The sequence below is a fragment of the Balaenoptera acutorostrata genome, chromosome 7, assembly GCF_949987535.1.
Source record: "Balaenoptera acutorostrata chromosome 7, mBalAcu1.1, whole genome shotgun sequence".
Taxonomy (NCBI): domain Eukaryota; kingdom Metazoa; phylum Chordata; class Mammalia; order Artiodactyla; family Balaenopteridae; genus Balaenoptera; species Balaenoptera acutorostrata.
The window spans coordinates 103,742,782-103,766,169 of NC_080070.1; the positions used below are offsets into that span (position 1 = coordinate 103,742,782).

At 38.6% G+C, this 23,388-nt stretch overlaps 1 protein-coding gene across 5 annotated transcripts in view; it reads right to left on the minus strand.

The window, feature by feature from the left end:
* Positions 1-23,388, minus strand: part of VPS41 (VPS41 subunit of HOPS complex) — a 192,071-nt gene that overhangs the window by 91,513 nt on the left and 77,170 nt on the right. For all 5 annotated transcript variants that reach the window (XR_009008869.1, XM_007187746.2, XM_007187745.2 and 2 more), the window contains exon 5: positions 2,337-2,411. Coding sequence is in view for 4 of the 5 variants with exons in the window: in XM_007187746.2 (XP_007187808.2) it covers positions 2,337-2,411 (75 nt within the window). In the remaining variant the exon portion in view is untranslated. The remainder of the gene's footprint in view (positions 1-2,336; positions 2,412-23,388) is intronic.

Below are 23,388 nucleotides of genomic sequence, written 5' to 3' on the forward strand. Positions count from 1 at the left end.
GACATTAACTTAGCAAACTGAATTACAAGGGCTGTTCGTTGCCATTGGTAGTGTTGTTGTTATTATGATGAGTCTGAGCTCCAAGGCAGGACAAAAAAAAAAAATTAAAAAGGTTTTGTGAAACAACAAAAGTAGGCTGGCCTCTGACATGTCTAGGAAAATAAAGGTTAGTCAGAAGGGAGCAAAGTCTCCAAAACTTTGAGAGAAAATAGTTCAACCCAGAATTCTATATTAAATTAATTCTAGTTTATGTATGAGGGCGACACAGGCAAGAGATCAGAAAATAAGCCTGGTACGTACTTATGCTGAAAGTTACCTAAAAATGTATACCAGTAACACACACACACACAAACGCGCGCACGCACACACAGTTTATGTGTGAGTGTATTTCAAAATTTGGAACTTGAGAATAAATAAAAAGATTAGAACTGAGCACCAGCTGACTGAACAGAGTAAATTTTAAACAACTGTTAGAATTATGACTTTAAAACTGCATATCAAAGGTTATCTGTGAAATAGAAGGTAATGATTTATCTAGGAATCTTAATGCACTAAAGAAAGAAAAATCACAACAGCCATTGAAAGATGCATGAGATCTAGGTATCTGGAGTTGATCTTGCTTAATAATCTTTATGTTGCTATCACCACTAACCACTTTACTAGATCATTGTATATTAGCGCCTCAATTTTCACAATTCTGACTAACCCACGAGGAGGGCTAGCTTACACAACTACGTGCGCTGAAATATTTATTTTCATTTCTATCAACGCTGATAAAATATATGAGAAAACCATTCTTTAAAAAGGCATCATGGGTCTACAACAAAATATGGCAGTTATAAATTTGACTAAAATAGGAAAACAGAGGTGCCTGCCAAGAAGTGTGCCAGGAGATATCTGAGGGTCATCTCGTTATCCACCAGACACAGTAGTTAAAATATACTGCTTTGCCGCATCAAATAGTAAATCTTCAAAATTTAGAGTTCTGAAAATTCTTAGACGAAGTATCTTAGTTTAAGTTCTTTTCCAATTCAAAAACAATATTCTCCTTCAACAAATTAGTTCCATTACATTGGCATTAATCCAGAAGGAATTCCTCCTCACCTTTCAGAAAACAAAAATGAAGATGATCTTTCTTATAAATACGAAATGTTTCAAGAGTTTGGATAATTCTTCTCAATTTCTGCACATACCAACTCCTCCCTTATCTATCTTTGATGGTCTGGTTCATCTCAGAATTTCAGAAAATTTGACAGTGCTTTTTGAAAAGCATGAGTGTTCCAATTACTATTACTAGACTCTTTGGGTAACATTAGGCTTAGATATATAAAAATGCATTCTTGTCTGTCAAGAAGACTTCATTTTTCTTTTGTTAACAGATTAAATGGGTATAAATCTTTTACACTGATTACACTGTTTTTAATTTACTTATCCTAATGGCCCATTGAATTTAGATCCCATAAAAAAACATAAAATTAGATTAGGAAATCTGCTCTATGCAGTCAAGAATATGTAAGGTTCTGTAATGATTCTTAATGCACTCTTCTTCAACTGTTATTTTAGAAGAGTAGCTTAAATACGCTGTGCATTAGAATTTTATCATTGCAAACCAACAGTAGAAAAGCCTTCCATTGACTGAAAAACAAAAGACATTCTTATAAGTGGAAAATCAATCACCACAACCACTAAATGTCACAGCTCAACATCAGCAAGAAGCACTGATAATTGTTAGTTATACACTGCACAAATGATGTATGTCCTCGGTCGAGGAAGTAGGGGCCAGGTTTTTAGAAACTGTACATATATTGATTTTACATTTATTCAATGTGGCCACTGTAAGACACTTTATTCTTCTGATAAACTATGATTGCTTATCAAAAGATTCTATAATTCAAGAGAAACATTCATAACTGGTGTGTGAAAATGAAAACCACCAGCCCACAGAAATCATGCCCACAAAATCCAATTTTGTGGATTTATGGCAGAAAGGCATTAAACCACTGTCTTGCAGGAACTGCAGACCAGTCGCTGAAGCCTAAGTGGCACGGCAGTAATGATTAAGGTGACATGTCCCTCTGCCACAGCTGTTAATCAGCTTAATACTAGTTACATTATTGACATTCTTGTAATTATTTTTCCTAAGGCACATTTGCGCAAAATATATTTTACTTTAATTATGAGCAATCGGGAGCAAGTCCGATACCCAAAAAGAATAATCAAGGTTCTCCTACTGCAGGTATAGTAGGCACAGCGCTGCTCCGAGCCCTTGGAGCTGGTAACATCACAGCCCACAGAGCTGGAGCACTGCTTTCCACGTGACCGTGTAATCCCCATACCTTGCCATCCTCTGAACACACGCCCATGTGTTCGCCACTTTCATCCAGGCTAATCTGATTTATCTTCACAGGACTCTATTAAAAACAAAAGAACAAACAAACATGGTAAACCTTCAGAAACATATATATCAAAGTTAAATGCCTTGGCTTTTCGTAAAATGTAAGTGATACAAGTTGTCTATTAGTTTAAATGCATGAGTCCAAGACATATTTTGCTTCTGCAAATGAAAATGGTAAAAATATTGCTTCGTTCCCAGACATGTAATAAAGCCCAGAAACCTAAGATTTCCCCAAATTACCTATTTCACGTACTTGAAGAACCAGCTAAAAATGGTACTTTTCTTACCTGTTATATACCTTTTTATTTGTTCTATTTACTCCACAGTCCTAAAATTCTTTCCCAGCCAAATTCGTTAAAAGAACAAAACAAAAACCAAAATAAAAATCATGATGTAAAGAAAAATTTTAGTTTTCTTTTTTTAATTGAAATATAGTTGATTTACAATGTCATGTTAGTTTCTGGTATACAGTAAAATGATTCAGGTATATATATATATATATATATATATATACACACACACACACACATTCTTTTTAATATCCTTTTCCATTATGGTTTATCACAGGATATTGAATCTAGTTCCCTGTGCTATACAGTAGGACCTTGTTGTTTATGTATTTTATATACAGTAGTGTGTATCTGCTAATCCCAAACTCCTAATTTATCACTGCCCCACCACCTCTCCCTTTTGGTAACCATAAGTTTGTTTTCTGTGTCTGTGAGTCTGTTTCTGTTACGTCATATTTTAGATTCCACGTATAAGTGATGTCATATGGGATTTGTCTTTCTCTTTCTGACTTTCTTCACTTAGTATGATAATCTCCATGCTGCTTCAAATGGCACTATTTCATTCTTTTTTTTTTTTAATTTTTATTGGAGTATAGTTGCTTTACAATGTTGTGTTAGTTTCTACTGTACAGCAAAGTGAATCAGCTATACATACACCTATATCCCCTCTTTTTTGGATTTCCTTCTCATTTAGGGCACCACAGAGCAATGAGTAGAGTTCCCTGTGCTATACAGTAGGTTCTCATTAGTTATCTATTTTATACATAGTATCAATAGCGTATACATGTCAATCACAATCTCCCAATTCATCCCACCTCCCCCTTTCCCTCTTGGTATCCATACGTTTGTTCTCTACGTCTGTATCTCTATTTCTGCTTTGTAAATAAGGTCGTCTATACCAATGGCATTATTTCATTCTTTTTTATGGCTGAGTAATATTCCATTGTATGTATGTACCACATCTTCTTTATCCATTCCTCTGTTGATGGACATTTAGGTTGCTTCCAGGTCTTGACTATTGTAAATAGTGCTGCTACGAATATTGGGGTGCATGTATCTTTTCGAATCAGAGTTTTCTCTGGATATATGCCCAGGAGTGGGATTGTTGGATCATATGGCAACTCTAAAATCTTAGTTATTTTACTTTGGCTCACCAGCCAATCCATTTCTTCTTTTCTTATAAATTACTAAATCAACTTTTTATTTATACTCTATGCTTAGTACTTTCTGGGGGAATTCCACAGGGTCTAATTGATAGTAACTAACTTTGTCATCCTCCATTCTTTTGAGTAATCTCAAATTTAAAAATCTGTGAAGATGGAATTAGGCATTCTACTTTGGATGTATTTTCCCAAGAGTAAACACACAACTGTACTTTTAATATTTTTTCGTAGTTTTCCAGTTCTCTATGTAGCCAACTGTTTACTCACTAAAATATTCATACAGGTGGATTTTCTAAAGAGAAATCAAAATCAGTAAATGTTGACAACATTAAAAAATGACAACCTTTTCTTTTTTTTTTGCTTCTTAAGTAATGACAGTTTACAACTATCTTCCACAAAACATGATAGAACAAATTAACCACAAAGAGAGAAGTAAGACTTCATCAGTTTCAACATGAGCCTGCAAATTCATTTTTTTAAATACCTTACCTTAAAATAATTTGGTTTGTGTATAAGAATAAAATGGAAATACACAAAATTGATTGTTCCATGCTCAACGGAAAATATCTCCAAGCTAGTAAGTAATGGCCAGGACAGACCAAGACTCCCTGACCTTGGAAAGGCCACCCACGGACTGATGCTGCTGAGAGAAATTCCCGTGTTACAGGTGGAGACAACTGGCTGCAGAACCCTTTCTCATCCTGATCCCTAAATCACTCCTGAAATGCAGCTCATGAAAACCAAGCTATCTCCTTAAAAGTTCCTAGAATGTTAGAACAGGAAAGGACCTTACAGACATATTTGATCCATTTATAGGAGAATAAACCAACCCCACGGATGAGATTCACAACAGAGAAAAAGCAGAGCCAGGGCTCTGACCTTAAGAGCAGTGAAGAGAGCTTTGTGATGGGCAGCAAGGAAGATGCAAAACAAAAGCTGAACTGGGAAAGCAATGAGGCCAGTGTGTCTGGACTTCCGGCCGACGAGTCTGAATGCGCAGCTTCTACAGTCTTCTTTGGATAAATGCTTTCTTCACTGAGTACCTTCTGTTAACAACTTTCTGATTCTGATCTTTTGTTTGTCAAACAACATTTTAATGCCCATTTTACTTGTGGCAAATATAAACCCCACATACCTGACTGTAATTTAATTGGTCTCTGGTTATAACCTACCTCAGATTATAATTCAATAGATGTGTGTAGCTTGATCACTGCCAAGGTTTCCTGTCCTAACCAATATGGTACTATCCATGTGTGACTTTATAGAAAGTTAAGTTAGTTAAAACCAATCTCAGTTAAAAATTCACGTCCTCCGTTGCACAAGTGCTCAATAGCCACATGTGACTAGCGGCTACTGTATGAAAAAGCACACAGATCACGGAATGTTTTCATCATTTGAGAAAGTTCTACAGGGCAGCACTCTTCCAGGCCCACCAAACTGAGCCTCAGTGCTGAGTACAATGCTTCTTCACAAGGCCCTTCTGTACAACTTACATCGAGAAGTACATCTTCTCCCCATGTGCCTGTCAAACTGTACGTCATTTGTTCTTGGACTCTGTGCTCATGGCCTGTGCGAAGATTCTAGGAATCACACTATATTATTTTCAAAGACCTGGCATACAGGTTAGCTGATCCTCACAACTTCTGGCGAAAGCAGTCAGCCTAGGACGGTTATCTCCACCTCACAATAAGGAAAATGAGGCCTCAAGAGTTTACGTGAGCTGTCTAGAGCCTTTGTACTGCTATGTGGCTAGGCCACACGGTGGTATTCTTAGTACAAATAAACACAACTTTTTATTACATGTTTCTTCCTGAGTAGAAACTAATTTGTACCACCACATTAGCAATATTATGGGGGGAAATAAATCATAACTACAAGGTATAAGAATCCTTTTTCCTTTATACCTGTTAGCTATGGTTAACTGGTTTTTTGTTTGCCAATGATCAATACTCACTGATTTATTTCCCCAACTACTAACAACTTAAACATTTTCTTAAGCCTGTCAGCCAATTAATTTGTTCTTCTAAAAACTCTGTTCACATCTCTTGTTTTTTCTATTAATGTTTGTTCTTTTCTTGTCCATTTCCTTCTTTTTTTTTTTTTTTTTTAAGGGTATGAGGTCTTGGTACAATACCTTACCCTGACATTGTATATGTGGTCTCCTGTATATTTTTGCAAGATGGTTATTGCTTTATTTCTCACATCTAAGTTTGTAATACTTTCACGATTCATCTTATCTTCTTCCAAGTGGATACCCATTTGGACTAGCCCCATTTTTTAAAAACCACACCCTTCTCCTTCTGAAGAGAACTATGTTTATCATATAATAAATATTTATATACACTGAGATAATCTTCTGGGTTTTCAACTGTGGTCCCTTTGTCCATTGTTATATCATTTCAACATTGATTTAATTATAGAAGACGTACACGGTATGTTCTGATATCTGGTAAGGTGAGTCCCATCACAATTCTTCACACTTTCCTTGGTTTTTCTCAAGTATTTCTTCTTTCATGAGAATTACAAGATAAAATGACCCCCATGTTGCCACACATAATGGTCATTATTCAGTCCTAACTTACTTTACCTAATACAAGCATGGAACACTGCTGACAACTCTCCCCTCTCTCTGCTTCCAACGTGTCATACTTGTCTGAGTTTCCTTTGGAATTTCTAGTTGCTCCTCCTCAGTCTCTTTGGCCGGATACTCCTCATCTCCTGATCCCTGTACCTCATGGCTCAGTCCTGGCACCTCTTCCCTTTGACACCTACACGAGCTCTCTTGGTATTCTCTCCAGGCCATGGGATGACTCCTGAATTTAAATCCCTAGACTGGGCCTCTCCCTATTCCAGACCAATATCTAGGACTGCCTATTTTACGTATGTACTTGGATGCCTAAACGGGCATATCAACTAAAGCATATCCAAAACTGAGAGTCTGATCTTCCTTCCAGGAAGGGCTCTGCCTGATGTCTCACCCATCTGTAGTAGTTAAGGACTGATACAATCCTCTCATTGCACAAGACAAAAACCTTGGAGCCATTCTTGACTCCTGTCTTTCTTCCACACTTTACATCGCTATCTGTCAGCAATTCCTACCATCTCTTCAAACAAAATTTATCCAGACTTTCACTACCCCTATGGCTGCCATCCTGGTTCAAGCTATCATCTCCCTTGTCTGGATTATTGTAATAGTCTCCAAACTAGTAGACCTACTTCTGCCCTAACTCTCCTAGAAATCTAACCTCAACAAACCAGTAGAGTATATTGTTAATAGGTGGATCAGACAATGTCACTCCTTTGTTTCAAACCCTCCAAAGGCCTCCCATCTCAGGATAAAACCCAAAGTGTTTACTATGACCTGACAGTCCTTAATGATACGGCTAAAGCCCTGCCTTATCCACCCTTGGCCTTGTTCTCGCTCCTCCAGCCACGATGACCTTCTTGCTGTTTCTCCAGTCCTAGAGCCTTTGCATTTGTTTGCCGGTGCCTGGGATGCTTTTCTGCCAGCTCTTCACTGGTAGTCATCTTTTCAGGCCACTAGATCTGAAATTTCAACACTTCACCCAAACATTCATAGCTCCTTCACTGTTATACGTATTTTTTCTCTTTAGCACTTACCACTATCTTACTACGTATTTTACTTATCTTATTTACTGTCAAACTCACTCACTAGAATAATTTCATGAGATAGTTCAAAGAACACAAACTTCCAATCACACACAAAATCTTCCAGACAACAGAATAAAAAGGAAATGCTCCCCAACTCATTTTACCAGGACAGCATAACCTAACAACAACAAAACTCAACAAAGGATGTTATGAAAAAGAAAAAATACAAGTAAATCTCACTCATGAACAGAAATGAAAAAATCCTAAAGAAAATATTAACAAAGTCGGCATATATAAAAAAGATAATTTTACTCCAAAACTACTAGGCTGATACAAGATAGCGGAATTAATATATGATAATTTTTTGCATTAATAAAAGAGGAAAATCATAAGATCATCTCAAGAGGAAATTCGTTAAGGTCATCTCAATGATGCAAAAAGTGTTTGATGAAACAACACTCATTCATGGTAAAAACTCTTAGCATATAAGGAGAAAATTTCCTCAAACTCACCTAAGGTGAAGCATTGAGAGCTCTCCCTTTGATATGTTTACAATACGTTGAGTCTTCTAATCCATAAACATGGAGCATTTCTCCATTTATTAGGCCTTCTTTAACGTCTCTAAATAAAGTTTCCTATGTCTCCCCTTAGAGGTCTCATACTTTGTTTTATTCTGGGAGTAGCAATGACAGTCAGCAGGCTTTTCTCATTCCTGATACGTACAATATGATTCCACTTACACAACCTAACAAAAATAGGCACAACTACACCATAGTGTCCAGGGGGTGCACACAGAGGACATAAAATGAAAAAGAAAAGTTAAGCAGTTATTCCTACGCAGGTCAGCACAATGGCTCCCACTAAGGGAACTGCGAGTACGGGTGGGGAAGGGGATCACACGGTCTGCTCTTGACAGAGTGGTAGTTAACAGGATTGTTTGCTTTATTACTATTTGTTCCCCTGCACACTTTAAAATGGGTTTTAAAAAGTTGTATTTCAGGGCTTCCCTGGGCTTCCCTGGTGGCACAGTGGTTGAGAATCTGCCTGCCAATGCAGGGGGTACGGGTTCGAGCCCTGGTCTGGGAAGATCCCACATGCCGCGGAGCAACTAGGCCCGTGAGCCACAACTGCTGAGCCTGCGCATCTGGAGCCTGTGCTCCGCAACGAGAGGCCGCAATGGTGAGAGGCCCGCGCACCGCGACAAAGAGTGGCCCCCGCTCGCCGCAACTAGAGAAAGCCCTCGCACAGCAACGAAGACCCAACACAGCCAAAAATAAATAAATAAATTAATTTTTTTAAAAAAGTGAAAAAAATGAATTACTTAAAAAAAAAGTTATATTTCAAAATAAGAACAAACATTAAAGATTTCTAAATAAAATTAAGAAGAATTTGCCCATCCATAAAAATGTCTGGGATCTACACCTTCAACGGATTAATTCTTGGTTTATGCTTATTTTTCCCATAACTGTCAAGCTACTCAAATGTCCTAATTCTATTCTGGTCATTTACATTTTCCCAGAAAATTGTGCATTCCAAGTTCTTAATGATGAAATATTTTCATTTCACTTTGTATTCTTTTAATATTTTAATAATACTAATGATATTAATACTACTAGTAAGTAGTAATATGACTACTAATAAGTAAACATTTACTATATGCTTATTATACGTCAGTCTCTATTCTAAGAGTTCTATACATATTATATAACTTACTCCTCACAGAAATTCTATGAGGTAGGTAATATTAGTTTTCCTATTTGGAAATATGAAAATATATACACAGCACTATCTCACATGTATATTAATATTTTATTTCCTTTTTTACTATTATCCTTATCAGCTATTTATCAGTTGTATTGGCCTTTTTATAGAAGCAATACTACCATCAATCAATTTGCTGGGTTTTTTAAAATAAATTTATTTATTTATTTTTAAACTTTTGGCAGCATTGGGTATTCACTGCTGCTCACGGGCTTTCTCTAGTTGCGGCGAGCGAGGGCCACCCTTCACTGCGGTGCGCAGGCTTCTCATTGCAGCGGCTTCTCTTGTTGTGGAGCACAGGCTCTAGGGTGCGTGGGCTTCAGCAGTTGTGGCACGCAGGCCCAGTAGCTGTGGCTTGTGGGCTCTAGAGTGCAGGCTCAGTAGTTGTGGCGCATGGGCTTAGCTGCTCCACGGCATGTGGGATCTTCCCGGACCAGGGCTCGAACCCAAGTCCCCTGCATTGGCAGGCAGATTCTTAACCACTGTGCCACCAGGGAAGTACCTATTTGCTGTATTTTTAAATGTTTTCTATTTTATTAATTTCTACTCTTAGTCCATACTAATTATGCCCTTTTTGCCTTGGAACAATTTCGCTGACCTTACTCTAATTTCCTGGCATTAGTATATTGCTCGTTAGTTGTAACTGCTCATTTCTTAATCATAAAATAATCCAATATTTTGCATTTGTCTTTGGGTATACCAATGGCCACAAACCAGAGACCAGAAAATACTGTTATTGTAATAATTATATCTCCTTTGGGAAAAGTAACATTTTATTTTGTTTTGTTTCACTTCTAAGGATGGTGGTGGTGTTATCTGCTTATTTATCAAATTATTAATAAACTCTAGTGTGACTACAGTTGTGGTCGGATACGTGGTCTGTGTCTATCTGTTAAATTAATAGGTTGCTCTTTGAAACATAAGATATCATTTTGAAGTAATTAATATTTTCTATTTTAGGGTTCAAAATACATATATTTTTAATAATGTTGTATATATTATTTAATTTCTATATGTCCTTGTTTAATTTTTTTCATCTTGATCTAGCAAAGACTGATAGAAACATGCTTCAAAAACTTCTCACTAAAAAAAAAACAAAAACAAAAAACTTCTCACTACAATTGTAGTTTTGTCCATTCCTCCTTGATTTTCAAATCCATTTTGATCCAGCTATTAGATGACCTATAATTTGGCAAATCAAAGGGTATAATTGTTATATTTTCCTTTTCACTTGTACCTATCATCAATATAATATGCATTCTGCTGGTTAATGCTCTTTTGCCTTAAACTCTATTTTTTCTTATATTGTTACTGCCAACATGCTTAATTTTTGTTTGGCTTTTTATAATATATTTTTGCTCGCATCTTTACTTTTCACTTCCATCAGCTGGTGGGATATTTGTCCTTCAAAGCTGAGGCTATTTTTCTTTTAGTAACAGAATACCTGGCCCATTTAGTGTTCTCTTAGTTGCTACATTACTTTATACTTTTAAAAATTATGTTTCTCTATCTCATTATTATTCTTTTGCTATGTTACTCAAATTCTTTTTTCTTGACCTATCGAAGAAGAATTTAGATATTGTTTATTCTATTTTTATCTTGTTAGTGATTATCTTTAAATTACTAAATCATACTTGAATTATGTCTCCTCCCCCCACCCCAAATTAATGCAATTGTATTAACTGGCTCATTTAGAAGATGAGGTATTTAGCACATGTTTATTTACTACTTCCTTCTTTCCCTATTTTAAAACAAGAGCACAAATATTTTCTACTTCTTAGGTCACTTCAAATAGAATTGGAAAGAGAAGCTAGTTAATACATCCGTAAAAGCTGCAATCTTAAACTATACATTCTAAGCATGAAGCCAGAGAAAGAAATTGTTTTGCTATCAGGGTGTCCATAATTTTAAAATTGATTCACAACAGCTCATTATAGATTAGGGATATTTACCCCTTATCATGAACACTGCAAACAACTTGACAGCTTACCGTACATTTTAAAATATTCTTTGGTTTTTGAAGAAATTTGGGTTTTCTACTCACGTAAATCAAACCAAGTAAACAGTCAACTCACAAAAGAAACAGACAAACTGTAGGTAAACAGGAACAAGAGGCAACCTCAGTAACAATCAATACATGAAAAGTAAAGCAATGAGATATTTTACCTATGGAATCAGCAAAGATTTTTCAAACACCTTAGTTTTAGCAAGGAAGCACAAAAATAGACACTCCTCTTACACTGGGAGTAGTTAATTCAAATTTGGAGAAACTTTCCGAAGGATCATTTGGTAACGTGTATCAAAATTTTTTAAAACATGCGTTGCCTATTATAACCAAGGAGAAGTACAAAGGTTATTTAGCAACAACATGCTTTCCATAGCAGTTTTCTTTTGTAAGACACTGATAAATGAAAATTACCTACGGACTTCCCTGGTGGTCCAGTGGCTAAGACTCCACACTCCCAATGCAGGGGGCGAGGGTTGGATCCCTGGTCAGGGAACTAGATACCACATGCCGCAACTAAGAGCCCACGTGCCACAACTAAAGATCCTGCATGCTGCAATGAAGATCCCACGTGCCACAACTAAGACCCGGTGCAAACAGATAGATAAAGAGGTAAGTAAGTAAATAAATAAATAATTTAAAAATTACCTGAATTTCTAAAAGCTAGGAATCTAAATTTAATTTTTAAAATTAAGCTAAAAAAGAAGCATTATTTAGAGAAGAATATGGCCTTAGACAAAGAGAGGTATGGCCTTTGCCCTTGGCTTCTGGCAAGTCATCTATGTCACACCTGCACACCTGATAGGAGCGTCTTATGGTGGGACTGCTTGGGCCACAAAGACCAAGCCTGTGATTTAGGGTGGAGGCTTTGGGTCACAAGGTATTGGTCAACCTGGAAGCTGAAGTCAACCACGTGGACAACCCAGCAACCAATCATGCCTCCATAACAGAGCCCCAGTAAAATCCCTGAATACGGGGCTGAGCTTCCCTGGTTGCCACCCATCTATGTAGGGGTCAGGGTTCCATGTCCTGAGGACAATGAAAGCTTCACTTTTGGAACCATCCCAGGCGCTGCCCTTCCTGTGGCTGAATTCTTGACCTGTACCCTCTTCCCGTAATAACTCAGAATTGTGAGTATAATAGCTTTTAGTGAGTTCTGTGAGGCCTTTAGATAATTATCAAACATGAGGGTGGATTTAGGAACCCACCAGAACTTGCAGCTGGTGTCAGCAGTCTTCAGCAGACTCGGCAGTCTGGAGGACTGTGCCCTCAAAATTTATAATTTGGCTATTCTGGGTAAGTACAATCTGATGTTTATAAACACTACTCTATTTACAGGTATTTGAATGTAATATATGTGACTAGAAGCAGATTCCCCAAAATATTAGCACTGCTTATATCTGGGTGCTGACATACTATTACTATGTAGGTTGTCCCTTTCTAGGATCTGCTAATTGTCTACAACAAATATTTATGGTTTGTAATCAAAAGATAAGTATTTTTAAACGATTACCCAGTAAATCCATGAATCTGAAAACAAAATGAAACCACAGTTAATCTTAATTGTTAAAGCCATCCTTTGGGGGACCTGCAGCACATTTTTATCTTGAGCAATAACCGAGTATCATCACCATGCATGTTAGTTTCTATAACATTTAATAAAGAATAAATAACAAGATTTCAATAGTATAGCTGTCAATGGTACATAACCATTCCTGTCAGAAACAAATGCCTTACGTTTATCTGCCATTTCTAAACACTAGAAATAAGCAACAACAACAACTGAACAGGAAAGAAAGGATACAGGAGGGAAACAGGAGGGCAAGATTCGGTCTCCAATGCTGACCTTTCCCGTTTTATACATACAATCTAGGGAGTATGTTGTGAAGATGGGCCACTGAAATAGATGCAGACAAGGGTAAGGAACCAGAAGAAAAAAAAAGACCAGAGAAAAATGGCCTCAGCTGTATTTTCCATTAGCTACAATTTTATTCCTAATGGAGACATGTTTGGAATTCTGGACAATATAAGTGAGTTTGTTCAAAAATCAATAATGTCAAGCTGACACCATAGAACTTACGAAAATGTTTCCTTAATGGAACAAAAAAAAGAAGCCCAGTAAGCAGGAGGGGGCCAGGACCAGCACATACCTTCTAAATCCAAGTCTACTACAGGTGGTCTCAAGGTCTTAAATTTAAAGAAAAGGCAAAATCACCCACATGTACACCTCATGTGATAATCAATTACTTAATGTACGAGGCTTGAAATAAATACACTTAGTATGGATTATGTCAGCTCTTCAATTAGGAATGAATTCACGGTCGTTTCGAAAGCTGCTTTTAATGTTGTTCTTTGTGGCCACTTCTTTTCCCCTGATGCTCCTCATCATCCCACCTTAAGCTCTCGGTCCCCCAACGTGAACCTCAGAAATCAATCTGCTAATGTATAATTTGTAAGGCTCCTCTGACTAACAAATGGATAATTGATTCCTTCACAAATGCTGCATCCCCACGGACAAAGGGTGGAATGAGTAAGAAACAGAAGATGGGATTTCACTTCCATCCTCCCAGAGATCCACTACTTAGCAATCCCAACATCCACAGGGTTGTCTACGCAGGTCCATGCTCTTTAGTCACTGTTAGCAAGCAAGCTACACTTCATTACATGTGTGAAAAGCAAACGCCTGTCCTTTCATACTTGGGAAAAGCTCATTTTGCTGCCTATTTTCCTCTCCCCTGAGGATACACCCTGAGGTAAGCCAGACCTCCGTCTGGATTTAAGAAGTCTCTGCAAAATACACCTAACTGTGGGTTTTCTACACATCTGCACAAGAAAACAAAACAAACATTTATTGTGTTGTGGACTTATTCTATGGCCAGAATGGCCTAACCTCTTTCTTTTTTTAAAATTTTATTGAAGTATAGTTGATTTACCATGTTGTGTTAATTTCTGCTGTACAGCAAAGTGATTCAGTTACACACACACATATTCTTTTTCATATTCTTTTCCTTTATGGTTTATCACAGGATACTGAATATAGTTCCCTGTGCTATACAGTAGGACCCTGTTGTTTATCCATTCTCTATATATAGTTTGCATCTGCTAATTCCAAACTCCCACTCCATCCCTCCGCTACCCTCCCTCCCCCTTGGCAACCATAAGTCTGTTCTCTGTGCCTGTGAGTCTGTTTCTGTTTTCATAGATAAATTCAGCTGTGTCATATTTTAGATTCCACATATAAGTGATTTCATAGGTGTTTGTCTTTCTCTTTCTGACTTCCTTCACTTAGCATGATAATCTCTAGGTCCATCCATGTTGCTGCAAATGCAGAAGGGCCTAACCTTTACCTATAAACTCTCAAGTCTTCTCAGTTTCTCTAAAATTTCATCTCTAGGTCCACATTAAATCCTTCTTCCAATCCAGATGGGGAATAAATTTAGCAACAGGCAATCTTGAAGTTGGAGAACCTGTGTGGAGCCTTCTCGAAGGTCTCAGAATATGGGTTCATTAAAAGCAAAAGAGAAGGTGTAAAGGCTCCAGCCTGTTCCTCAGGAGAGCCTCTCAATGTCTCTGTCACTCCTGAACAACCTGGCAACGGGCCCAGCCCATCCTCACTGCCAACCGCTCTCCCTTAGGCCACCAAGAACTTCCTGGGGCTGAAGCAATGGGAGGTCTTTCAGCTTCACCTCGCTCGGCCACTTTGTGACAACTGACTCTGCTGCCCACTGCTTCCTTCCAACTTTCTCTTCCCTCAGCATGAGGACCTCATTCTCCATTGCTGAACCTACCACAACGGGCTATAAAAACACTGCTGAATAACACAAAAAATAAACAAAAAGGTTAAGGACCCTTTTTGTTATTTATTGTCCTGGGACAAAAGCGAAATACATCGTTCTTACCTAACACATCAGTTCCAAAAATAAAAGGCTAAGAAAAACATGAACACATTGTATGTTGTTTGGGGGATATAAATATAACATGTTTTCCTTTAAGCAAATGGAGGGAGGGGGAACCATCAAAAAACTTTAAATCTCAAGTGCACACACATGGCAAAGACTAGGGGAAGAGACTGAAAAAAATCCTACAATAAAAGATGAAGGATATACTCCTAGTCTAACTTCAAAGCAATAATAAATTCTGGATATGTAATAAATGTTAAATAGATGAAAATTTAAAAAATCTTCAACAGCAACAAAAGAGAGAAACAACAGTAAAACAAAATAATGCAGCATTAAAACATTAAAACAAAATAATGCAAAAATGAACACTAAACTTAAAATGACAGAGATACAAATTAAGAGGCTGGAAAATTCAGTTACCATCAGAAATTTAAAATATTAAATCAATTACCAGAAAACTAGATGGGGACCTTTGTTTAAATGGTAAAGCTGTTTAACGTTTTCATACCAGGGGCAGATAATGAACAGGAAAGGACCTCCACACTCTCTGGTCCAGTTCACCAGCCTTATACTTCCAACCTGCACATAAGTTTCTCGGGTGACCTTGCTCTCCTGTCCATGAATAGCTGAGAGTCACCGCTGTATTGGTAGCAACTTCTCTTCCTGTCCCCTGTTTCCATTCAGAACCAAGGGAAGATATTTAAAGTTTGAGGCATGCAGATTGTTAAATAAGTATGCTTAGAACTGAATTATGATAACCACCTTAGAGTGGAGAACTTGTCTACAAAATAGAAGAGAAACAGTGTTTTTTCAAGTATTACAATACTGTTTAAATTCGATCAGTCATCCATCCATAAAAAAGCTTGGTTCACCGCCTCATCTGTGCCTCTTTTTCCATTTCTCACAGGCACATATGTGGTAAATACCGCAGGCCGTGTCACCGTTTATGCCAGTTGATGAGCAAAGGAAGGCTCTCACAAGGAACCAATTGCCCAAGGTATATAAAGGAAACAACTATCTATTCCCTTCAGTTCCTTAAGTCGATTCACTCGCTAACACAGAGCGGTGGTCTTTTGCCCAAAAGCTGCCACCAAAACTGCTCAGGGAAAAGTCACCAACAGAGACCTACCTTCAAAGCCAGCGGATGTCTCTCAGTCCCCATGACTTTCTGGCATCTGCAACTCTCCTCCACTGGCTTCCGTATTACCCATTTCTCCTCATTTCTTTTTTGCCTTTCTAGTCACAACCTTCAGTCAGGTTTCCAGGCTATAGTTCTTCAGCCTGCCTCGTTTAGTATCTGTATTCACTTCGCTCCAGCTCAGGCCTCCCTTCAGAGCTGTATACTCAAATTCAACAACTACCCTACAGCTCCGTGTCAACCAGCTATCCCCAGAATCGGTGCCTTCTTCTGTATTTCAATTTCACCAAATGATCGTCAGCCCATCTAGACATCCAAGCCAGAGCACTGAGTCATCCCAGAGCAGTCCTTCTCCCTCACACTCCACAGGAGCAACCAAAAATGACTAAGTCCTCTCCTTCTACCTCTTTTTACCAGAGCACATCTATTTCACAACAATAACCCACTTTGTTGCCTACCTTTGGCACTTCACTTGAGCTCCTAGAGAGCAGAAAGCTACTTTAAACCCAGCAGCTGGTACAGAAGAACTTGATGATGCTGCCAAAAGAATGAGAACCCCAGTCTTTCAGAGTCTGAGGCTCTGAACCAGAAAACAGGTTAAACAAACAAATAAAACAAATGCTCTGTAAGAAGAAAACTAATTAAGAGCAGAATAGATAAAACCCAAAACAGAATTGTGCACAACGTTATTTTCTTAAAAATAAGAAAAGTTTTAAAGAATGGAAAAGCCTAGGGGACTTCCCTGGTGGCGCAGTGGTTAAGAATCCGCCTGCCAAAGCAGGGGACACGGGTTCGAGCCCTGGTCCGGGAGGATCCCACATGCCGCGGAGCAACTAAGCCCGTGAGCCACAACTACTGAGCCTGCGCTCTAGAGCCCGTGAGCCACAACTACTGAGCCCAAGTGCCACAACTACTGAGCCCAGGTGCCACAACTACTGAAGCCTGTGCACCTAGAGCCCACAATCCACAATAAGAGAAGCCACCACAATGAGAAGCCCGCATACACATCGAAGAATAGCCCCCACCCACCGCAACTAGAGAAAGCCTGCGCGCAGCAGCAAAGACCCAATGCAGCCAAATAAACAAAAATTAAAAAAAAAAAAAAAGAGAATGGTAAAGCCTCAAAACAAGTTAAATGGAAAGAGTTAAGTTCTAACAGGTCCCTGCTCTTTTGGGACCCAAGGTTGTCAATATTCAACATCAGGCTTTAAAAGCTGAAGAGGAGCTGATGGTTTACATATAGCGATCATTTCCTGTGGTACCAACTAAATTGCATAGCTCAAATGAATATACAAGAACTGTCTTCTTATGAAGTTTGATCTTATGACCTCTCTAAGATTTAATAACTACATTAATTTGTGGTTCTTGAAGTGATAATTCAGCTTTTATAGAAGCTGCTGTTTCTGCAGATGAGGGGGAAAATGCTTTCTTTATCAGTAGCAATTCATTCCAACTTTAGAAATGATTAGGAAATTTAAAAAGCTGAAATGTCATTTGTTTTCCACTCTGAATAAACAAAAGGGGTAGTGGTGAAATGTGGCATAGCTGTATATAAGTTACTTTTAAGACTTTGCATGACAATGTGGCTGGAATATCCCTTATTCCACAAACAACTACTGATCATCTTTTATAAATGTATACCTTTGACAGCACATCCCTTTCCACAGAAATAGAAAGAACATTCCTAAAATTCAAATGGAATCACAAAAGACCCTGAATAGCCAAAGCAATCTTGAGAAAGAAAGAGCTGGAGGCATCACACTTTCTGACTTCACACTATATTACAAACCTATAGTAATCAGAACAGTATGGTTACTGGCATAAAAACAGACACACAGACCAATGGAATAGAATCAATAAACCCACGCATATAAGGTCACATAATATTTGATAAGGAAGCCAAAAAAATTCAATGGGAAAGGATAGTCTCCTCAATAAACGGTGGAAAAACTGGATATTCACATGTAAAAGAATGAAACTGGGCCCCTATCTCACACCACTCACAAAAAGTAACTCAAAATGGATTATGAACTTAAAGATCTCAAACTGTAAAACTCTTATAAGAAAACAAAGGGGAAAGCTCCTTAACACTGGTCTTGAGAATGACTGTTTGGATAAGACATCAAAAGCACAGGTAACAAAACCAAAGATCAACAAGTGGGACTAAGTCAAACTAAAAAGCTTCTACACAGCAAAAGAGACAATCAGCAAAATGAAAAGACAGCCTAAAGAACGGAAGAAAATATCTGCAAACCATATATCTGATAAGGGGTTAATATCCAAATACATAAGGAACTCATACAACTCAGTAGCAAAAAAAAAAAACCAAACAATTTGATTAAAAAATGGGCAGAGGACTTGAATAGACATTGCTCCAAAGAAGACATACAAATGACCAACAGTACCTGAAAAGGTGCTCAACGTCACTAGTCATCAGGGAAATGCACATCAAAACCACAATGAGGTATCACTTCATACCTGTTAAAATGACTATTATCAAAAAGACCACAGACAACAAATGCTGGGGAGGGTGTGGAGGAAAGGGAACCCTGCTGCACTGTGGGTGAGAATGGAAATTGGTGCAGCCACTGGGGAAAACAGTACGGAGATTCCTCAAAAAATTAAAAATAGAACTACCATACAATCCAACAAACTTACTTCTGGATATACACCAAAAGGAAATGAAATCAGGATCTCAAAGAGATATCTGCACTTCCATATTCATTTCAGCATTATTCACAAGAGCCAAGACATGGAAACAACCTAGGTGTTCACTGACAACTGAATGAAAAAAGAGAATGTGATGTGTATTTATATATAATATTATTTAGCCATAAAAAAAGAAAAATTCTGCCATTTCCAACAACATGGATGGACCTTCTGGGCATTATGCTAAGTGAAATAAGTCAGAAAGACAAAGATAAATACTGTATGATCTCACTCATATGTGAAATCTACAAACAATGAACTCATAGAAACAGAGTAAAATGGTGGTAGCAGGGTCCAAGAGGTAGGAAAATGGCGAGATGTCGGTCAAAGGGTATATACGTTTAGTTACAAGATGAGTTAGTTCCAGGGGTCTAATGTACAGCCTGGTGACCAAGTTAACAATACTACATCGTATACTTGAAAGCTGCTATGAGAATAGAGCTTTAAGGTTCTCATCGTAACAGCAACAACAAAATGGTTATTATGTGACGTGAAGGATGTATTAACTAATCTTATTGTGGTAAACATTTCACAACATATATGTGTATCAAATCATCACATGGTACACTTTAAACTTATATAATATGTCAATTATATCTCAACGAAGCGGGGAAAAAATAAAATCGCATCATATGATATCACTTATATGTGGGATCTAAAAAAAAAAAAAAGATACAAATGAACTTATTTACAAAACAGAAATAGACCCACAGACATAGAAAACAAACTTATGGCTACCAAAGGGGAAAAGGGGGGTGTAAATTAGGAGTTTCGTATTAACATATATACACTACTATATATAAAATAGTTAAGGGCTTCCCTGGTGGCGCAGTGGTTGAGAATCTGCCTGCTGATGCAGGGGACACGGGTTCGAGCCCTGGTCTGGGAGGATCCCGCATGCCGCGGGGCGGCTGGGCCCGTGAGCCACAGCTGCTGAGCCTGCGCGTCTGGAGCCTGTGCCCCGCAACGGGAGAGGCCGCGATAGTGAAAGGCCCGCGCACCGTGATGAAGAGCGGTCCCCGCACCGCGATGAGGAGTGGCCCCCGCTTGCCGCAGCTAGAGAAGGCCCTCGCACGAACCGAAGACCCAGCACAGCCAAAAATAAATAAATAAATAAATAAATAAATAAATAAAATGGAAGGTTTATTACTAACTTCCCCCAAGGCTGGTTCATAAAAAAAAAAAAAAAAAAGTTAAATAGCAAGGACCTGCTGTATAGCACAGGGAACTATACTCAATATTTTGTAATAACCTATAAGGGAAAAGAATCTGAAAAATAATAGATAGATAGATATAACTGAATCACTGTGCTGTACACCGGAAACTAACACAACATTGTAAATCAACTATACTTCAATTTTTAAAAAGTACAACCTATTTACATAAGCTGATTTCAAAGTGAAAAGTATTTACTTGAATAACTTACATGTTAGTTAAATATTGAGCATACCAATATTGTTATTTTAATAAAGTCAAACAATTACATGTCTGTTATTTCAGGTGAGGTCTGCTGTACTCCTAATACAGGAACTCAGAAATACTCCCCAAATATCACCATTTATTGAACTACAGATGACTCTCCTCACAGTGATTTCAAACTCTCTGTAGTGCTACAAGTAGCTTTACGGTTCATCACAGCTTTTCTTTGATGGTACAAACTTTATGTGAATAGTAGGAAGTGATTACTTTAAGGTACAGAGTCCACTGTCTACCTTTATCACCAGATAGCCTTCATATTCTATAACTTCCACAAGAAGAATACTGTTTGATAGGAAAATATATATATTTATTAAATGTCTCTAATTCTCCACTTAAATTTAACTTCCATTCTAATGATCAAAGAATCAAATTATCCTATTAGAAAACGAATTCCTTGATTTAAACTCTAACCAATATCCTGAAAATCATCCAAAAGAAATAAAAATCATCTGGAAGTGAGAAGAACGAAGAGAAGTTTTGAGGAAGCATCACCTTGCTTGGCAAGAAAAGAATTTTTGTCCACTTACTGTCATCACTGTTTTAAGTGAACACTTGAGCTTAAATTTTCTGCATTTCTAAGACTGCTTATAAATCAGTCCCTGCTATTCACTAAAACATTCCTAAATATTTCTTTTTTTTTGAACTTTGAAAACTATTCTCCCATCAAGAGTTCTTAACCACCGCCCCCGGAAGAGCACACTGGACGTCACTTAGATGCTGGCAATTTGCAAGGACCATGTGCAACCTCTGCTGACCGCACAAACCCCGCTGCCGTCCCTGCCTGGTGGCGACAGATGCACGCAGCTGACTCCTAAAAGGCTCGGGTGTCACCCGCTGGACACACCACCTCAGCACGGCGGGGGTCATGGACAGACTTGCCACCTCCGGAAGACGTATTAGATAGAGGTTCGTTTTCTAAATCCTGACAACCTTTAAAAGCACAGGGAGGATTTGGAAGGGATTGCCTCCTAAGAACTAGGCACACTGCTGATTCCTAGAGCTGTTTTCCTTCTGTTAAACTTCGTCTTCTGCCTGTGCCAGCCACATCCCCTGCCACGAGGGTAGGAGGCTGGCTTGCACACGACGTGTACCCAAGTCAGAGTCAGGATCTCGGCACCAATTAAAACATTACTTTCATCAAAGGGAAAAACAGCCTTTTGGTCCACATTCCCTCTTTAATTCAAATGCAAAGGACTGTCCTGGACGCCAGGTGCATGTCGTGAACATGTTAAATGGGCTCCTTGCCCTTAGGAAGCTTGCAAATCACTGGAACACTGTTCATATTTAAGACAGTGAGGACTTCCCTGGTGGCGCAGTGGTTAAGAATCCGCCTGCCAATGCAGGGGACACGGGTTTGAGCCCTGGTCCGGGAAGATCCCACATGCAGCGGAGCAACTAAGCCCGTGTGCCACAACTACTGAGCCTGCGCCCTAGAGCCCACGAGCCACAACTACTGAGCCCACGTGCCACAACTACTAAAGCCCGCATGCCTGGAGCCCGTGCTCCACAACAAGAGAAGCCACCGCAATGAGAAGCCTGCGCACCACAACAAAGAGTAGCCCCCGCTCGCCACAACTAGAGAAAGCCCGTGCACAGCAACGAAGACCCAACACAGCCAAAAATAAACAAATAAATAAAAATTTTTAAAAAGACAGTGACCTTCCAGGAATGCGACAAAGCCACAGTGGTCCTCTGCAGTGAGATGGATGAGTAGCCAATCAGAGTCGGAGTTCATTCCCCCCAGAGCTTGCCGTGCTCACGTGCTTAACAGTTCAGAGTGGACACCTTGGAGAAGTCTCCCTGTGACGCCTTGGCTGGTTATCTACAATACTACGTTTGGCAGGTGAGGGAGAAAAACTTCAGCAGAACCTTCTAGGTAAATCACTCTGAGTGACAGCAGAAGGAGTCAGCAGAGATTCTCTTTCTGGTATTGGTACCAGACACTGTGCTAGGTTGTGACGCCACTGTAAAAACAATCTGTTTTACTGGAAAACCATTATTAAAGGGATTAACATTTGTTCCATATATAAATGACCTGAAAAGAAATACAACTGACAGCTTTCAAATGGTGAAATATAATGTGTGAAGTGTGATAAAAATGATTTGTTCTTGACCTGAGTCAACAGTTTCCTTGTTTATACATGTACCCAACAAAGATACAGAGGGAGGAGTGATAGAAAAAGGAAAGCAGAGGGAGTTCCCTGGTGGCCTAGTGGTTAGGAGTCTGGGATTTCACCGCCATGGCCCAGGTTCAATCCCTGGTTGGGGAACTGAGATCCCGCAAGCCACGCAGCATGGCCAAAAAAAAAAAAAAAAAGGAGAGCTGAGTTACCAGAGAAATGCAAAGTCATATTATTACAAGGGAAAAATGCAGAAGGACAATTCACTAATAAATGCATTTCACACAAGACTAACTGATATCATCAAAACCCCTACATAATACAGAGAGGATTAAACAAAAATAAACAAGGCCTGCCTTCAAGGTGTTTATGTACACAGTCTGACTGCAGCACTTTGTATACAGAAGTGTACAATTTTACACTTTTTTTTTTTACTCTATTTTACAATTTAACACGTTATATTACAGATCGCTGTTTATGTGACTAGTTCCACAACTGATCCAACCTGAGAACAGGGGCTGTGTTTTATTCTTCTTTATACCCCTTGCACATCCTTACAGAATGTTGGCTAAAGGAGTAAGAAGCAATCACTGTGACATGTACACACTGCTAGATTTAAAACAGATGACCAACAAGGACCTACTATATAGCACAGGGAACTCTGCTCAATATCCTGGGAAAAGAATTTGAAAAAGAAGAGATACATGTATAGGTATCACTGAATCACTTTGCTGTACATCCGAAACTAACAGAACATTGTTTATCAACTATGCTCCAATATAAAATAAAATTTTTTTAAAAAAGAAGCAATCACTGA